The sequence below is a fragment of the Toxotes jaculatrix genome, chromosome 9 (assembly GCF_017976425.1).
Source record: "Toxotes jaculatrix isolate fToxJac2 chromosome 9, fToxJac2.pri, whole genome shotgun sequence".
Taxonomy (NCBI): domain Eukaryota; kingdom Metazoa; phylum Chordata; class Actinopteri; family Toxotidae; genus Toxotes; species Toxotes jaculatrix.
In genome coordinates this window covers 18,019,360-18,038,890 of record NC_054402.1, presented here as the reverse complement: position 1 = coordinate 18,038,890, position 19,531 = coordinate 18,019,360, and the positions used below count along the sequence as shown (strand labels likewise).

The 19,531-nt window shown below is 40.5% G+C and overlaps 1 protein-coding gene across 2 annotated transcripts in view; it reads right to left on the bottom strand.

Annotated features, from left to right (window-relative positions):
- The window catches only part of dscamb (Down syndrome cell adhesion molecule b), a 111,188-nt gene that overhangs the window by 77,268 nt on the left and 14,389 nt on the right, over positions 1-19,531 (bottom strand). For both annotated transcript variants that reach the window (XM_041046825.1, XM_041046826.1), the window contains exons 2-3: positions 16,078-16,395; positions 15,391-15,537 (exon numbers count right to left, since the gene is read on the bottom strand). In XM_041046825.1, coding sequence (XP_040902759.1) covers positions 15,391-15,537; positions 16,078-16,395 — 465 coding nt within the window. The remainder of the gene's footprint in view (positions 1-15,390; positions 15,538-16,077; positions 16,396-19,531) is intronic.

Genomic DNA, 19,531 nt, shown 5'->3' with positions numbered 1-19,531 from the left:
CACACCTTTGCCTAAAAAGAAATGAATAAGTACAGAGTCTATTTCTGCTGGTGCCAACACGTTCCTTTGAGTGTATAATGGATCAAATCATCAATAATCAATTGAATGTGTCACCTAGTGGAGGCAGCTCCCCTCATTTCCACCGCTCTTTTTTCTTCCGTCCACTCTGGAGGTGTGATACTAACCCCTGAGTGGATGCTCGCTCGTCTTTTTCAAGCTGCAGGAGACCTTCTCAGAGCATAGCAACAGACCCTGTAAAAATAGGATTGGCTTCTCTGAAGCCGACTCGACGCCACAGATACAACACACACTTCACTTCATTGATTATGCGCCCAAGCCCCTCAGAGCCCAGCTTTACAAGAGATGTCTTCCCCTCTTCGCCTTGCTCACTCTCCTCATAGCTCCCATTTTCACTCTCTCGCTCAGATTTGGAGCCATTTACCTCACAACTCCATCAATATTTTAGGCCTCCTGGATGCGGAGGCTTCCCTTTTTTTGTACATTTCTATTGTTTCCCCAGGTTAATGAAATGTTAATGTTATTTGGGCATCAGAGACATGCTGCAAACATAGGCCGAAGACAACCATGGCAGCCATGTTGCACAAATGAAGAAGAAAACTAAGGTCATGTGCATAGGTGGAGTGAAAACATCAAGACTTGAGAACTTTGAGTTTGATTTGGACACTCTCTATTCTAGTAGACAGTTTCTTAATAGTTACAGTGCACACAGCAGGGACAGGTGCTATTACAATTACTGGCTGAGGAACTTTTCAAGTAACAGTGTTTGACTTAAACCACAAAATCCCATGAACGAACCAAAACCAACAACAAGTCAGTCAGACTAAGTATTGCCTGTGTAGACAAAGCCTGATGTTTCTCATTCCTCTGTGCCAAAGAGCTACATTTTCATCCAAAAACTATTGAAAACTCTATTCTGTATTACAATGAACAGGAGCACTGCAGTGTGTTTAAGTCGATCCAGCATATACCATCCTAGTGCTGTAAATACTCACTGGTGCAACAAACTTGTCTTATTCCACAGCAGAAAAATAATCCCCAACAAAAGAACTATTTACTCCTGTTAGCTAAAATCTACAATTTCAAGTTGTTTTATGAAATTACTTAGTTTTTAGCAACCTTTAACAGCCTTCCTGTTACTAATATGTTGCTTATTTATTTTTATGTTGAGGTTTTAGGAATGTGACGGATTCAAATTTTGGACTGTAAATGTATGTGAATATTTCATATTTGAGATTGTTTTATTACATTCTTTGGACTTGTGGACATGAGAAGTCAGTGTTTCATGCAATGTGGGGTCCAAACACTGCAGTGTGCTGGCATTTCATGCTATCTTTCAGCAGCTGTCTATTACCATCCGATACCACATTGAGAGAAGTATAAAATGCAGGCGCCAGGGCAGAGGAGGCTGAGCAAACAAACACACTGAGAGGTGGGGAGAGAAAGGACAGATGTATTGAAAGCTGTTGAGTGATGTGTTTTTTCTTTATTGCTGTGCACACTGTTGACTGAGAGAGAAGGAAAGAAGGATATGCAGCTGAGAGAGAGAGAGAGATAGAGTGAGAGGGAGAGGGAGAGGGAGGTGTTTCAGTAAGAATACAATCCTTTCATATGGGTGTTAAGCAAAAGAAGGCCAGACTGTACTGTACATATGGAAATGTGACACACTAAGTATGGCCATTAGAATACCTATACTACATTTCTCAGTGAGGGCTTTTCTCTGAAATTAAATTCGCAGCGATCGTATCTCTGCTTTCAAATTTGATGGTGAAAAACAACCAAAAACAAAAACCAAACCTGATCTCTGATGTCAGAGTAGCTTGAATACTTGAGTTATTTTGGGACAAACCAAATTTTCCAAACAGTATGTTCTCATTAATGGCTCCTCACCACATCTATTTGGGCATGATTTTAAAGAACTCAGATTATGGGTTATCCTGGATTATGCAAAGGACCCTGTGCACAAACACTTATCAGTTTCATTTCTTTGTCCTCCCAATGATATTCATGCCAAATCCCACAGCGCCATATCTTTGCTCACAGCTGGCAAGTGTAACTAAAGGATTATGCAAGCAGCTTCTACAAGCAAATAGATTTCTCCCTACTTCAGAGGAAACTGCTAGTTATGCAGCGCCTATCTGTCCGCCAGGCATGCACAAAAACATGTCACCGATTTTCTGTTTTTTTTTTTTTCACTTGTTTTAACAGTGCATTTCAGAGGGAGATGGAGAGGAGAGAGGAGAACGAGAAAGAGGGGAGTAAACAAAACACCAAACCAGCAGGTCTCACACATTTATACTGCACAGGCTCAGTCATTCTGTATCATCCAACTGAATGCAGACATGAGGACAGCTGGACCGTCTGTCTGCACCTCTGCATTCAGGTGTTTGTTTTATTGAAAAATGGCTGCTGAAACAAGAGGGTGGCTGAACTTCATCTGAACCGCATTTGCATTAAAGCACATGATTAGACAAGGTGCTCCCACCACCTAACAAACAAATTAGCATGCAAGACCGCCATTGGACAAAGACCGATTATCCATTTAGCACTACGAGTGAGCGTTAGTTTATGACGGATGCGTCAAAGCGACAGTGCTGTAGGAAACGCGTGCTGCGAGGCTCCGTCTACTTCCTGTACATAAATATTTCTGAAGGTTTCTTTCCTGCGTATGGTTCAGGTCAAGTGTAGCCTATGATGGCCCTTTCTGATTCTCTGCGTGGCCTCCCCGATGTCCCTGAGGGAGATGTGTATTAATTAGCATTGATCTGAGGCAAGAAAACACAGAGCAGATTGGGACAGGTCCAAGGCTATCACAGATACAGGAGCTTACTTGATATACAGCACAGAATTCTTTTTTTTTTTTTCATTTCAGGCAGCTATCTGGCATCCTGACCCAGAGCACTGCAACAGTAGAATAATTTCCAGGTGAAAATATCCACACTCACTGAGAAATGTTGTTATATTTGCTGTGAAAGTGAAACATTATTTTAACTTCTCAAATATTTCAAATATTCTCAGATCAATTTGATATCAACAAGTATATTTTTGCTGTGTCTTAATATTAAACTTCTTCTGTCTTTCTCTGATATTCATCAGTCTTCTGTTTCTAATATGCTGCGCATTACTCAGGGTCAGAGTGCTGATCTAGGCTCTCTCACCTGGATCCTTCTGACCATTTATTTTTTCCTGTAATGACCTGAAAGCCATAATGTAAATGTTTCTAGATCAGCAGTCCTAATCGCAGACCCAAGATGCATTCCATCTCTTCTTGCTGAGCAGGCAAGGCCTCTTTGAGCCATTAGGCTCCAAACAGCTGTGAATGCCTTGTTATGTGCACAGCAGTGTATCATTGGAGTCAGAGAGAAAGCTGGTAATATCTAATTCAGACAAAAAAAAAAAAAAAAACAGGTCCACCCAACATCTTTGTATGTGCAGCAAACTCAATTTAGGATTATTCTAGCCTTCTTCTCCTCTCGCTTCCTTTCTCAGTCTCTTTGTCAGCCAGGAGGCCTCATTTAAAATCTGTTCTTCCACACACATTTTGTGCTTACGATCTAATCCCTGCAAAAGTTGTGACACAGCGGTTTTTCATTGATTATCTCCAAACTTCTGCAATAGAGTTTTATTAGACCTAAAACAGATTTCTGCCGTATCATTACCCTTGATCTGATAAGCTCTGTCTGTGACTTCTGAAATGATCATGAGCCCAAGAACATTTTACACATCCTGAATTAAATATTGTTCAACCCTTCCTCATTATGCCATACATTTGCTCATTTAGATTCGCCTCGTGCTGAGGCAATATGTGCATGGCACTTTATGAGAGTGTGGCAGTTTCATGTGATTCAGCAGATCTTGTGCTGTGATAATCAGCCCGGGACAACAGCAGCATTTTATTTTTGTATTTTGTGACTGCAATGATTTTTTTTTGTAAACATATGGCCAAAACTGTAACACACTCACTAACACTGTGGATAGAGTAATAAATCACAAGCATCATAAAACAACCATAAAGTCCATCCTCAGACAGAACTGGATTGTGAAATCAAAAAGATTTACCTTTTGAGCCTATTCAGAGTTGAAATGTGTATCATCTTGTCTTAAACTATAGTAAATTGGATCTCTTTGGGTTTTGGATGGTTGGTTAGATGAAACAATATTTGGGCTTTGGACCATTTTAGAGACCAAACAATTCATCAAACATCAACATAATTAAAATGATCCTTAAAAAAGGAAAACAAAACTACTCACCCTAGATTCAAGCCATATCTTTTAGTCACGTTCGTTAGATAAACATAAACTTTTTACTGACAATATGATGCACAGCTCATTTGCAGAGCACATGAAGGTCTATGCTTTTGATTTGACTGGTTGGGGAAACTGCTTCATACAATCTCAGCCAACGGCAGAAAAGTCCAAGAAGAATCTCATCTGCACCATATTTCCATTGTTAAGAGAAAACAGACAGAGGAAGGAAAGGAGAGAAGGAGAGAGAAATGGAGAGTTTGGCTGGGAGAACCAGACAACAATTACACTTGCCCTAGGAGGCCGAGGGAACCTGACCACGTTGCTATGGAAACTCAAGTACAGCAGAAAGTAACAGGAAAATCAATTCAGATAGAGCTTATCTCTCTTTCTCTCTCTCTCACTCTTTCTCTCCCTCTCTCTCTCCCCCTTCTCATTTCACAAGGGCTACAAAGCACATTTCCATTCTGAATCACATTTTAACTATTGCCGGGCTGATGCAGCACTAATCAGAACAAACACAATGATTTTTCTTTTCATTCGTCTTAAATGACAAATGTGGATTTTGGTGACCAGAAAAAATACGTCTTCGAACGCACAACTCTGAAATCGCATGAGAGAAAGACGCAGGCATGAATGCACTACGACACAAAAACACAAATCACCCTCTGTCTCAGGCACACCATTCATTCTTGCTCTTTCTTTCCTCTCTCTCTCTCTTTCTCCATCCTCTTCACTCGCTCCCTCGGAGGGGCAACAGCAGCTGTATGCAGGTGATAAGCGTGTGCAGCGATGGGCGCTCGGCTCTGATTGGCTTGCTCAACTCCTACGCTGATGTGAAGATTACAGGCTGCGTCTGTCAAAAGGCCACTCTGCTCGTGGTTGTCACCTCGTGACGTCACCGCCGCAAATGACAGCCTGACTGGACGCATCATTCCACCTTGAATGTGTCTCCATTACGCCTCCACTTATATTTAAGAATCACAGATAGGATGCAGGATGTAGTTTTCAATTATAAGTTTGTAATAACAGTTTATAATAACATCATAATAATATAATCACAAGTGTATCAAACATGTAGGAGTGTAGGCTGGTTTTGAATACACACACACACACACCCTCTCTCTCTCTCACTTGAACACACAGCTCTGATCATGTAACAGACAGTGAGGTTATGACAGGAACTGACTGCCTGTCGCCCATCCAGCCCCCTTGTTTTCACCACAGCCACTTAGCAGCAGCCTGCAGGGAGTTTGGGTGTTGTTTGGATCTTAGTTGTTGGCTGTACAATGGCAAGGTGAGGTCAAAGACAGGCTGCAAGTATACTCAGTGTGTGTGTGTGTGTGTGTGTGTGTGTGTGTGTGTGTGTGTGTGTGTGTGTGTGTGTGTGTGTGTGTGTGTGTGTGTGTGTGTGTGTGTGTGTGTGTGTGTGTGTTCTCAAGGCTCATGCCAAAGAAGAGGGAAGAGGAGAGAAAATGAGCCTTGAAGAAAAATAATGATGCTTGATGTCTCATACATCAAGAAAGAGATTGAGGGTCACCTTGCAGTGAAGTCAGCTGGTCATTTGCTACTGAGGGCTTCAATCTGGAAAACGGTTTGTCAAAATCACAGGAAAAGTCAACTGAAACGGATATGATGCATTGAGAGGGTGCGGTAATCTAATATTTTTGATGATTTTATATGCAATTGTGCTTACATCTGATTATGATTTCAACCACCTCCACCAGCCCTGTGGTTTTTGGGTACACTTGTTTTAGCATGGAAAGCTAACCTGTACTCCTGAAAGGAAATAATATAGTCAAGTGTATTTCATTCACCAACAAGATCATTCTATGAAATTTCAGCTCATCTTCATACAGAAGCACTAATGGTTCACACATAAATAAGCACAGTGTATAGTGATATCATTATAAAAACCATAATGATGATTAGTACTTTTTTCCTGGTTGAATTCAATATTTATATGATATGACTGGTGTTTGTAAATCATGAAACCAGTGATTTAGTAAAGTATTCCACAGAGTTGGGGGACTTACAAAAGACAAGAGACTCAGAAGAGATTTTTCTTTTTTTATGGTCAAAATCAAAGCAGCAGAGGCTGAGTGCTCTTGACTATTTGTCTCAAGTATGGGCCAAACCCTCAAAACTCTGGATCTTACATTTCCCATAATGCAACACAATAGCTTTCATTTGAAAGATGTGCGCAATGACCAGGCAGCGAGGGTCTACCTCGCTGCCTGGTCATTGCGCACATCTTTCTCGCACATTCAAATTCTGCACCCCCAGTTTGTTATACAGGCTTTTTGGTTTAAAAAAAAATGCAAAGGTTATTTTTTCATACAGACAAACTGAACTTTGGTAGAAAATTGTTTTAAAATCAGTGGATGTCCCATTTTAAGGTTCTGAGACAAATGTATGATGTATAGAGCCGTAAAGTGCTTTGTGATAAAAGCACCCAATTAGATCTCTCCTCATGCCTAGTGTCCAGCAGGTGCTCTAAAACCATGATCATGTCTAATCAGTGTTACAGATGCCCAGTATGGGGCCACAGGCACCAAGGCTCTGTGTGAAAGTTTAAAGAGGCTCAGTGTGATTTACTGTATTTTTCCAGATTTACCACCCTGGGAGCAGAATAAGACCACGTATTAATCCTTGATTGGATGGAAAAAAAAATGGAGTGAAAAATCCCCATTGGGTCAGCAGAGTGATTTGAGTTATTAAGTGCCTTTTTTACTCTAATCAGTCACTTTTAAGATGGGATCAGACACTGTTGCATTATGGGATGTGATTGAGCACACCAGTTTGTCTCCAGTTCCCCCAGCGCTTCAGCTGGGAACATATGGGCAGGTTCCTCTATGAACCACACCACCTGTCACTAACACACACACACACGCACATATGCGGACGCAGGGACTTTGCACCTACACAGCCATATTCATCCAACAGCCCACATCCAGAAGAGTTTATAAACAGAAATTAATTGCTTGTTCCAGCTGTAATTAGTTCACACCATGCTTATTACTAATCTGTGTCTTGGCCTGACGCCAGGCTAGTTCTGGCCCGGCTCCAGTCCATTTTCAACAGAGTGTTGTTCTACAGTAATCCATAAGCTCCGGCAGGATGGACCCATTCCACTAACTGAGCTTCACTCAACTACACTCACATATTTATAACTGTTCATTTTATTAACCTATTACTGTATCACGCTGTCTATAGTCCTGTAAGGTTCTGATTCTATAACAAACTGTGTAAGATCAACGATAAAGTTAAATTGAATGTAGTCTTGATTTTCCACACTTTGTTTGAACAACTATATGATGCATGAGCCATAAAAAAAAACATTCAGGACATTACTGTAAACCAGATTCTTGCAGTATAATAACAGCACACTCCACCAAAACAGTGCTTACTTAAGCTTCTGTCTTCAATCCAAGCTGAAAACAAAGGGGCATCCCCATCACAGAAAGCCAAATTGCCTATTAAAGATGAGAGCATGTTCAGTCTCCCAATGCGCCCAGCCATCACCACCCTAATCATTCCCTGCCTAAACAGCCTAATGGCTGCCATATTGCTACTGTTTATTAGTAAACACTGATGGAAGAGTGCCTGCTTCAACAGTTGTTGATTTTGTCTATCCGTATGGAGTATCAGCTGGGAATCACAGCCACCGTGCCAAAATGTTGTCTGCTGTTCAGTCTCCCATCACTAAACAGATTGCTTTATTGTTTTATGTGCCTAGTGATTAGGATGTCAGTGGATGGCTTAATACAATGCATAAAGCGTAGACAGAACATAAAGCAAATTTGAGAGTGGGGAACAGCCTTTCTGTTGGTATTTCCACTTCACTCTGTTCTTCTACATTTGTGTTATAAAAGAGAATAGTAAAAACAAGGAAGACTTAAAATTTGCATGGTAAATAGGCACAAATTACAAGTCAGTGCCTTAGCAGCCAAGCCAGAAGGACACTCCAAAGATGACCTTAGGTTTAAGATGCTTTTGGGAAGCCCAGTCCAAGATCGATTTCCCTCCATCTCTGTCTCAGTAACCCTTCTATCGATCCTTATCAAATATGTATCACGTCCTCAAGCCTTCACCACAGCTAAGATGGAGACTTCAAACAGCAACAGCTCAAACAGAAAGTCAGAGGAGCTCTAGGTTTTTCTTCTTTCAAAAATGGCAATCCTCAGAGCTGAGGGAAGATGTAAGACAAGATGTAAAAAGACTAAAAATGTGAGCCATACCGTCCCCAAAATGCAACATATCATAAAAGCTTTAAAATAAAAATGTAATCACAGCTGTTTAAAAATCCGTAGCATCAAAGCTTTCAAAATAACACTGAAAGAGAGAACAAATGCTGTCCTAAAGCAAGCTTTACTACTACGGTGGGTTAAGTCTTCCACAAAAGGCAACAGTGAGACACACAATACAAAAAGAAAACGCCCCCTCCCCAACTATCTCTGCTCAAACCTCACTCCTTTCTAAAAGGGTCTTGTCTCGTCGTCTTCCAATTCCCCAAACTCCCCTTCGAACAGCATTCATATTTGCAAATGCACAAAATGCATCCTTCAGCTCATGTTCCCATAATTCTCTGTGGCAGCAGCGTGATTAATGCACACAGCTATTGATTTTTCTTCTTTCCCCTTTTTCTTTTTATTTCTTTCAGGATAGCGCCCCCCACACACACCCCCACACCCCCAACCCCAAACATTTCCTTCTTGACAGCATCGCACATTGCACGTTGTCACTCACACGTGTAGACGATGACTGTACATTTAAACGAAAATAAAAACACAGTAACAGCGACTTTACAGACACACATACACACACTGTGCAAACAATAAGCACCCCATCTCCCTTTAGCTTTCAGGCAGCTGTGTGTGAGTGGACTGGGAAAAGGGGTGCAGTGAAAGACAAGGGTCAGCATTTCACTAACTGCTGATCTGTGTGGGAGGAGGGGGGAGCAAAATGATAGGCTGTGTTGTTTTTATAGGATTTCACTGCAGGATGGGTGGAGTAGCATGCAAACACACAAAAAAAAAACACATCCATGCACCCACAAACACAAACTCAGGCGCATATATACATGTGTGTATATATATATATATATATATATATATATATATATATATATATATATATATATATATATATATATATATATATACTTGCACGCATGTTCAAGCAAGCTTACATCCTAATATCTAGAGCCTTTGAAATGCTGTGCGGTTACATGCAGGGATCATGCTCCCCTGCTTGAGCCGTGACCCATTTTCCAGCACCGTAACAACAAGATCAACAAACCATGTTTGTGTGAGAAAGACAGACAGAAATCTGGAGAGCGATGAAGATAGAGTGAAGGAAGAGTGAATGAGGATGGAGGAAAGAAAGTGCGGATGGAAAGAAAAGAGGAAGAAGAAAGAGGGAAGAGATCATGTGTCTAATGTGATGCAGTCCCCTTGTTTACCAAAGAAAAAGCCTCGCCCACTCTCCTCCTCTCTACCTTTCAAATCCCCTCCTTCTTATTCTCTTCCTTCCCCAACTCTCTTCTCACTTCCTCTCCTCTAATCTGCCCTCTCCTCCTCTACATTTCTTTGCATCTTCTTTAGTCCCAAGCTCATTTCTCCCACCGTGCCCTCTCCTCAAGGTTGGCCTGACTTTGGGTGTGTTGAATTTACAGCCTCGTCTCCGCCTGCCTCTCAGTGCCTTCACTGTCAATCTCAGTGAAAAATGGAAGTGGTGGCACATCACTGGCATGATAAATTCCTGCTGAGCATTGATCCTGTAAACCAAACACCTACAGTAGCCCCCCTTTTTGAAGACATCCTTAACATTCCAGCGACTGAGCTGGTGGCTGGTTAAGACTGTGATTCTATTAGCAAGCAAACTGTTTAATTAGCCTCTATAAGCGCTCACAAGAACCCATGAGAGAGGAGTGAGCAGAATGCACGAGCGCTGAGGCACTTTCATCGCTTAAATGCTAAACCCACAGTTGGGAGGCAGCCGACATGAATGTGACTGAAAAATGTAACTGGAGATTGTTTTACTGATGCCGTGAGTATTGGATGGACTTATTTGCATAAAGCAAATAAAATAAATAAAAAAAACAGCATTTTCTACACAGGAGGAAATTGACTGGGGCGCTGTGCCAAGCAGGTTATGCAATGAGATGAGAAGAGAGGAGGGGAGGCTGATTGTCAAGGCCAGCGGAGGAGGATAGAGAAGAGAAGAGAAGAGAAGAAAAGAGAAGAAAAGAGAAGAGAAGAGAAGACAAGAGAAGAGGGGGATATGTGAAAGAAAACAAAATAAGACAAAGTTAAAGGAGGGATTAAAAAGTTGAATAAGCAAGAGGAGGCACTAAGGCTCTGCACTGCGTCTGACATAAGTCGAACATAAACAATGTCAGCATCTGATACCACTGTTAAAAATATATATTACAAAACAGATAATCCTCTGTACTGTGAATACAAAACATTAAATGTATATATTTTATGATTTAAAACAACTGAAAAAATTGTATTGTCTATTTTTTCTATTTTTTGGCTAGAGGGAATTAGGGCTGCAGCTAACAATTATTTTCACTATCAATTAATCTGCAGATTATTTTCTAGATAAAAGGATTAATCGTTTTGACTATAAAAAGTCAGAAAATGATAAGATTATAAGTTTACTATCATGTATGACAAAGAAAAGTTTCAAATCCTCACATTTAAGAAGCTGGAACCAGGCAATGTTCAGCCTTTTTGCTGAACATTGGCAGTTTACAAATATGATTATTGGATTATCAAAATTTATTTTCTTTTTCATTTTCTGTGGATCCATCAGTAAATTGAATACCTGACAAATCAATGTATGGATGCAAAAGTCTCAATATAAAAATCCCAAATTACCATGAAGCCATTCAGTGCAGTAAAATTATATAACAATTATTTTATATCAATATTTAAAAAAAGAAAAAAAGAAATACGTGGTTACATACAGTTAAGAGAAAGGAATATGGAGACACATCCAAGAAGCAGGAATGGCTCATGGAGTCATCCCTCTCCACTGGCCTGTCTTAAGACAGAATAAAGCTTCTCATCCTCCATCTCTAGTCTAATCTCCAGCCTGAAAAGATGAAAGGCCTGCATGTTTGTTCCAAGGAGGAAACCCTATCTCTCCAAGACAGAGGAGACCTCTCTACATCCATTCCTCTTTTCTTCTCTCCTTTTTTCTCCCCATTGTACCTCACCTCTCCTCACCTTTCCCCTCTTTTCCCTGTCCTCTCCCGGGGCATTATACAGTCTGCCTGTCTGGCCTGCACTTCCTTATCGGCAGTTGTGACAGGCTTCCCACTGGATGAAGGTGTTAGTGTAGTAGTTTTTTGCAACGAATGGCAACAAATTGCGAAATCCCCCATCACAAGTTCCCAGCGCCCTGACGACGTCTGACCAGCATCTCAAAACTCAAAGATAATCAGTTTGATATCACAGAAGACAAAGAATATTCACATTTAGATGATTTTTTCCCCATCTTTGCCTAAAAATAGCAATTAATTGCCAAAATAGTTTAACAGTCACTACAGTTCCAGAGAAGTGAGACAAGCAGATTTTCCAACAATGAATGACTTACATAAAGGTGTTATGTCTACAAACAGTCAGGAATTTGACAGGAACATAAAACTTTAAAAAAAATGTTAAAAAGTGTTTTAAACGACGATGATGCTGAATTTTGAGAAAATTGAATTGTGACTAAAGCCTCACCCTACATTAACCTAAACTTAATCTAAGTTTGACTAGTAACATGAAACTTGTCTTCAGAGTTTAGATGATGAACAGGATCACATTCAGTTTTCGCTTCTGTCACAAAAAGCAATCTGTGTTACTGTCCCAGAATCCATTTCAAATGATTTGGTTAGAACAAGATTTAAATGGATGCAAATGTTGACACATGCATTAAAAAAAAAGCTCTGAGCAAGGCACAGTGTGTATCACTTGCTACAGATTGCTTTGACTCTTCGCTAACATTGCTTCTATATCCACAGCTTATAAATTACAACTAATGTCGTATTACAAGGACTCAAACAGCTGAAATGTTAGTGCGAGCAGACACTGAATTCATGCTCTAATTGCTGAGCATTCAACTGCATGCATCTTAAAGGAGAGTACAAGGTCTCAGTGACAACATGTTGTTTGCAGCTCATTCAATATCTGAGCGCTGGCTTTGCTCAAGCTCTTGTCTGCAACCAAGGCCGTCCAGCTCATTACGCTCCCTCATATCATGAATGATGAGAAACAAAAGGTAGGTAGATGGAAAAACACAAAAACACACACACCACCCCAGCTCCATCCCTTTTCAAAAGCATGGCCACTTGACATGCAAGTGCACAGGAGCACGTAAAAAAAACACACACAACTACATAGACATAAACACGTACATGCATGTGACAACACATACATGCACCCATTAGATAAAGGCCCATCATATAAAATCCTGGCAGCAACACTACAGGACACAGCTCAGCTCCTCCTCCCCTCCCCACTCTACTTTCTTTCTTTCTTTCTTTTTTTTTTTGCCTCTTTCATCTCTCTATTAGCTCTGTCAATTGTTTATCAAAAGCAGCGAGGAGGCGATCTGAGCCGGGCATTTGAAAGCTCGTGCTGCGAGATCCATTTTAAAATTCATGACGGGTTAATGGTATGTTAGTGGCAACATTAGGACCCAGTGAGCTTGCGTTGTGCTCATTCACATTGAAAACAGGCTGCTTCAAATGACTACTAAGCAGTCCTCATTCTGAGAGGTAATTCATATTGTAATTAACTTTTCAATCACAGCTGATTAATTAAGACAGGCCCTAGTCTGTAATTATGCATCTATTTTTGACCCTAATGCGAATCACTAGATTTTCAAAGATTTTGCAGTCATGATTTAAAGCCGGTTTCCTCTCTACATGCGAGTTACTGATCTTAAAAAGCACCACATTTACACCAGGCAATATTAAAAAAGCAAATACAGTCAGAGCGTAATCAGTCAGTGGTCAAAGGTTTAGACCTTTCAGGGGATCTAAACTGTGGATGTTAACTAGTATTAGGTAAACAATCGAATGACATCATCAGGTGAAATTTTCCACCAAAACTCATCATCCTGGCCGTTTTGTTTCTCAAGTAAGGGAAACATCTTAGAACAGCCTCAACCATTCTTCCTCACATTCTGATGCACAATGCAAGGGCAGGGAAGTGCGCTTGATGTTACCGTTCCCAACAAAAACCTGAGATTAATAATTCAGTGCGGCTGTGGGATAGCTTTATTTTGTGTCCGCTGAGACCAAGTTTTCTTTCATGAAAAATTGAAAAAAAAAAAGAACAGAAAAGGGGCTGGAGAAGCAGGCTGTGTCAAACTGCACCCAGTTGCCATTGTCAAGCCCTGTTGGTATCCTTACGGTCTCTCTTGCTTTCCGCTCATGCACAAACACGTGCACAAACACACTTGCACATACACACACATCCTTCTAACCCTCACTCCTAGAGTAAACATACCCTCTCCATAACAGCGCGAAGTGAATCCGCTCATGCATCAGAATCTACCATCAAATATTTATCACGGAGCAGCAGTGATTTTGACCGTGTGCTCATGCTTTTGACAGCACTCGCCTGCTGCAATACTTATTGGAGTAAACACGGACAATCCAATATCGTTGTTCTTTTGAACGCTTGCGAAAGAACTCAAAAGAACACAGAGCATACAATATAATCCATCAAAACTTCACTGCATATTCTATAGGCTGTCAGACCTGCTGGAGAAAAAGGAAAGACGTCATTGTAGACAGCACAATAAGAGCTGATTTAAGAAATGACTGGCAATAACTGGTTTTTCCAGTATAAAGGAATGGCACACATTCATTTAAAACTCATTCTCCATACATGAAAAGCTGTTTTTTGGGGTTTTTTCTTTTTTTTTTGCACACACATCACATCTTTGTATTTTACTGTGTCGCTTAAATTTTGACCAAGTTGACCAACCTTTAGGATGAAGATGTAAAGGAGATATATTAAAGCCTTTTATCCTCATAATGGACAATTTTTTTTCAACCACAGTTGAGATAAACATCATCTCTGAGTCTTGTCTACATGATTCATTTCATTTACAGAATGTAATCATATCTGCATGCTGCATATTTGCCTGCTCTCCGTGACATTAGGCGACGTCTTCAACCGGCAGCTCGCAGCGAGTAACTTGAGTAACCTCAAGTAAATAAGTCGCTGGCATGGATCAGAAGACACATCTTCATGCTTGAGCAGACACATTTAAAATGCCACCAAAACACCGTCCCAGATTCTGCCCTCAGTCAAATGACATCAAGTGCTCACTTACAGGTCCCTGAACGCCCCAGTATGAAGCGAAATCAGCAAGCGGGCAGCACATGGAGCAATCACAGAGATAAGTATCCCATTTAACTTGAGTAAAAATCCAACCCGCAGAACGTTCTGGTGTCTTGCGTTATCATGCTGCACCACTGGATTCAGACAAGGAGGGTAACTAGGTCAATGATGCTATGTAAACTGTTCCACTTTACCCCTTGCTGGACTCAAAATGGAGTTGGCTGAGGTGGAGTGCTTATAGGAGAGAGAAGCATGGTGATTCAACGTGACAGTTATCAACATCCTCTGGCTAGTGAGAGGACAGAGCTGTACAGAGCTGCAGAGACCCAGTAATGGCAGACTACGACAGTAAACAGGTAAGAAGATGACTCACAGTGAAACAGAACATAGTGTCCAAAGAGCACAGAGCAGAACAGAGTAGAGCAGGGAGGGTTGGGAGGGTTGGGGGTGCTGAGACAAACAGCCAAAAAAAGGCAACACACCTCTCTCTCTCTCTCTCTCTGTCAAACACTTAATCTCACACATTTATCATTGCCAGAGTTGCCACAGAAAGACTTTACTGTGTGCTCTTTAATAACTGAAATTCCTTGTACAAACTCACAAATGTGGTGGGTTATTGCAGCATTTTACCTTGACATATTACACATTAGTTTTGATTTTTAATAGGTTTTTAATTTTTTTTTTTTTTGTTTTTGTTTTTTAGCGCTAAAAGCTCTGTACTGAAGTTCCCAGTGATGGCATATGCAGAGTACTAGAGTTTTACTCATCTTACCTGAGCTGAGTGAAACGGTGTCCTTCTCCCATGATACAACAGTGACGTAGGCCTCAACAGAAGCAGGGATAATGCACTTGAAGACGGCTACACTGCCTCTCATAGCCTTCTGGTCAGCCACTCTGACTGTGTAGGGTTCCCGTGAAACTATTGAACATGAAAAAGCATAAACACACGATAGGTCTCATTCATAAGAAATCAGCTGTGCTTATTACGTTTTTGGGGAGAGAGTGGGTGTCCAGATTTGGACCCGTGGATCAAGACTTTAGCCAGGGACATAGGGAGTTGACTCTGGTATCATAATACTACTATAGAGATGTGGCAGGAGTTGCTGGTATAGAAGTGTTTCCCCCATTCTGTGTTACCATTTCAGATTTTTCTTTAAACTGTTTAAACTGTATCTTCAGTGTTACTGAACACAGAAATGTGAGACTCTCTTGTATAATGCTTTGATCACGTTTTATATTCTGACCATCACTTGTAATTACTTCAGCTTTGTTTATGAGAAATTTTGTTTTGTGTTTTGTTTTGTCCACAGTAAATATTACAATACCCACGAATGTTGCTGACCATTGCTATGGTGAAGAAGACAGCCAGAGACTTCTACTGGTGTAGCTAATACACATTTTTCTCTCGCTCTCAACACCACATGCTCTTACCACATGTACTCCTCCTCTGTGGACTCACCAGCTTTGATGTGGACATCCTGACTCCTAATCTTGCCAGAAGGGTTCTCGGCAGTGCAGTAGTATGTGTTGTCGTGGATCAGCTTGCTGAAGCTGGATGGCAGGAAGTTGAAGATCTGGAGGGTTCCATTGGGGTGGACGTGGCGGATGCCCGGGACATCGTAGATCTCCTCGCCGGTAGCCAGATACCAGCGCAGCGAGGCAGGCGGAGCACCCCCAGCAGGACAGGGCACTGAGGTCCCTGTGGTGCTGGCAAATACTACCTCTTGCAGAGATGCATTGACAAAGTATAAGCTGGAATGTAGGTCCTCACTGAAAACTGCAAGAGAGATAACAAGAGATGTTTGTTTTTACAACCATATATTTGCATAATTTTTAATAGGCAGTTGAATTGTTTTGGGGTTTTTGTGGTTATGAATTTGCTTTCTGGCATTTCATTGAAGATTGATCACTTTTTAACTCCTTTTTTACCCGTGAAGTTTCAAAGCAACCACCTTAAGTTAAATCTGGACCAGAGACACTGAGATGATAAAAATTGTTACTTTTCTGTTTGGTATTTGACGATAGAAATGTTTATTTCAAATGGCAAAAATTAGAAAGCATAAATCAGCATTCCTCAAAAGTCATTCACTGTAAGCGTTTCTATTTATGTAACATGATCAGTCGTTTTGGATTCATCACTGTATTCCTATCCCTGGGACTTCGGGAACATTAAATTAACATAAACTATCAATTATGAAATGAGGTCAGCTGCCTTGATCATATTCAAGCTTAAATTTAAGCCAACATCACAGTAAAGAGAATGATGTTAAATGCAGTTCGTGGGGGAGCATTCTCTGGAGGAGGAGAGCAGGGTAATAAATGTCAGTGTTGGACCAATTAGCTTCAAAGTAATCTACAGCTGTTTGATTTCTGAGTGAAGAAGCCAGCAGATGTTTGTTTGCAATCTCAGGCTCTGTTTGGATTTTTGTATCTCAGACAAAAAAATAATTGTATATACAGTATTTGTGTGTGTGTGTGTGTATATATCGCTTGCCATCTCAGCCTGGTGACGAGCCCAGAGGCTCTGCACTAAATGGCTTACAGTGGCACTGGCAGCTGGCTTGGACCCTCCCTGGGGAGAAAACATTTTAGCACTTCATAAATTCCTAACAAGGTTTCAAATTGCAGACGATTCCATGCTTTTCTCTGCTCCAGCAGCTCTCAACCAGCAATGAGACACTCCAGTGACCTGCTCGTGTACACCCGCACATCCACGTTTGTTGTTACAAATTAGGAATACTCATTCAAAATTATTAGCACACCAAAGATCAATACGGCAGCATTTTTTTTCCTACAAGAATTTGTTGACATATCGGCGAGCTGGCCATTTGCAACCTTTCTGAAATGCAAACAATTCTGCACTCTCTGTGTCGCAGAAGCTGGCATATGCATTGGTAAATCTATTCAGATAATGTGGACTGACTGTGCACAGTTTTCATCCACATGAAACAGGAAAGCAGAGGGGGGGACGAATCCAATAACTGATGTCTGGCCACATGCATTAATATGTTGTGAAAGATGTAACAGAATTTATTCACATTGTTTTTTTTTTAAAGATTATCAGAGATTTCTCTGCATCTCACTCCTCAATTTGAATTAGAAAACAAGAAGATGTATAAATTTTATTTAACATCTCAGGCGTCGCAGTGTCTGCTAGGGATAAGCAAACAAACCTGCAGCTGTTTTGCCAGCTAGCTAAACAGAGCTGAAAGGAGCTGCTAGCTGGCTATTATACAAAAAAGTTTAGCATTATGTTTGCAGTTATTTTGTATTATAATTAATGAATTATAATAGATGCTTTCAAGCTGTATTTGTGTAAATGGTGCACACTGGAACACTGCAAAATGTTTTTATGTTGTCACAATATTGTAATATCAGACATGGGTAATTTAAACACTGCGAGACTGGCATTCATTACATATTTACATCTGTAGAGCCAATACATATGTGGAAAAGCACAGATAATACAATGTAGGATGATATTTTAGAAAACAGAACTTGGTACTGGAACACAACCATCTTCCATGTCAGCAGTGATGTGGCCCGTGGGGCAGCCTGCAAGAGGCAAATATAGCAGGACAGTCTGATGACTGAATCCGTCTATTTGTTTATACCTGCCTGTGCCCTCTGTCTCTGTATGTATGCTGATTTCATTTGTAAATGCTAACAATGCACATTTCCAACTCACTGCCATACAGAACTGTTTGTTACTTCCATCTCTGAGTTGCACGGGGTGATGACTAACAATGCATCTCTGTTTCTGCACATATTTCTTTGCATACGTTAGGGGCTCAGTCACTAGATATAAAACTGTGAACAGCTTGCAATGCTTATTAGTAAGTGTGGATGCATTTCTATGCATGTTTTCCCATCCTTACACATGGAAAATGAGATAGGCAGCAATGCACACTGAGAAATCAAATTTAATCTATCTATCCATCTGTCTGTCTCTTTCTATATGTCTTTCTGTCGGACACTGCTGCTCTCCAAAATCCTTCAAGTAGAAGTTTCAATATGTCATAAAAGTTGATGTGAATAAATCGCTGATAAACATTTTAGTGGATAATTTGGGGTCAAATTACATCTGCAGATAATTCTGATGTTGCTTAAAATCATATTCAATGAAAAAACTGATTCAAGATATAACATTCTCTCCTCAGTATTTTTTTAAATTCTTTACCATTGTCAACTATGTCCAGATATCTCCAGGTGCAACTATACAAGGCAGATTGGATGAATTTCACATTTCGCATTTGAAATAAATATGAAATATTAATTCTTTAATTGTATGATTTAAATATACATTTTGAGTGCAGTAAATACTGTATGCTCCCAGCAAAGGAACTCTTGTATACACTCCTGTAGAGTCCCTTACATCAAAAAGTTTTAGGCAATTTGAATCTTTTAAAATGCGGTGGGATAGTGTGCTGGGTTCTCAGTGGGTCTGTGGCACCGGCCAAGATGAAAATAATACATCAAAGTCATATTAAATTCTGATTCATTCTCTTTTTTTCCAGCTGGCACAGGGAGTATCAATCTTCTCAGTGCTCTGTTGATAATACAGACTGGAGCCATAGGGGTGGGAGGGAGGGGAGTTGGGGGGACTAAAACCCCACCTGTTCATGGACGGTGCTCAAGGTTAGTGACAAGGGGAAGACACTTTGAAATCACTCATGTCTATATTTTTAAAACACACAGCCTTTATTGATGTTACATCCAGCAGACATTTTCTTTGTGTGAAATATGAAATGTGGTTGCGATGATACTAAAAAACTCCTTGAAAATTTGGCTTATGGATTAGTATTGTAGTACGTCAGCAAAATATCGTCTGATTTTTACTTTGAAGACACTGTACACTCAGTTTGGAGGGATTTGGGTAAGAGAAGACAAAGACTCAAAAATAATTTGTCCAA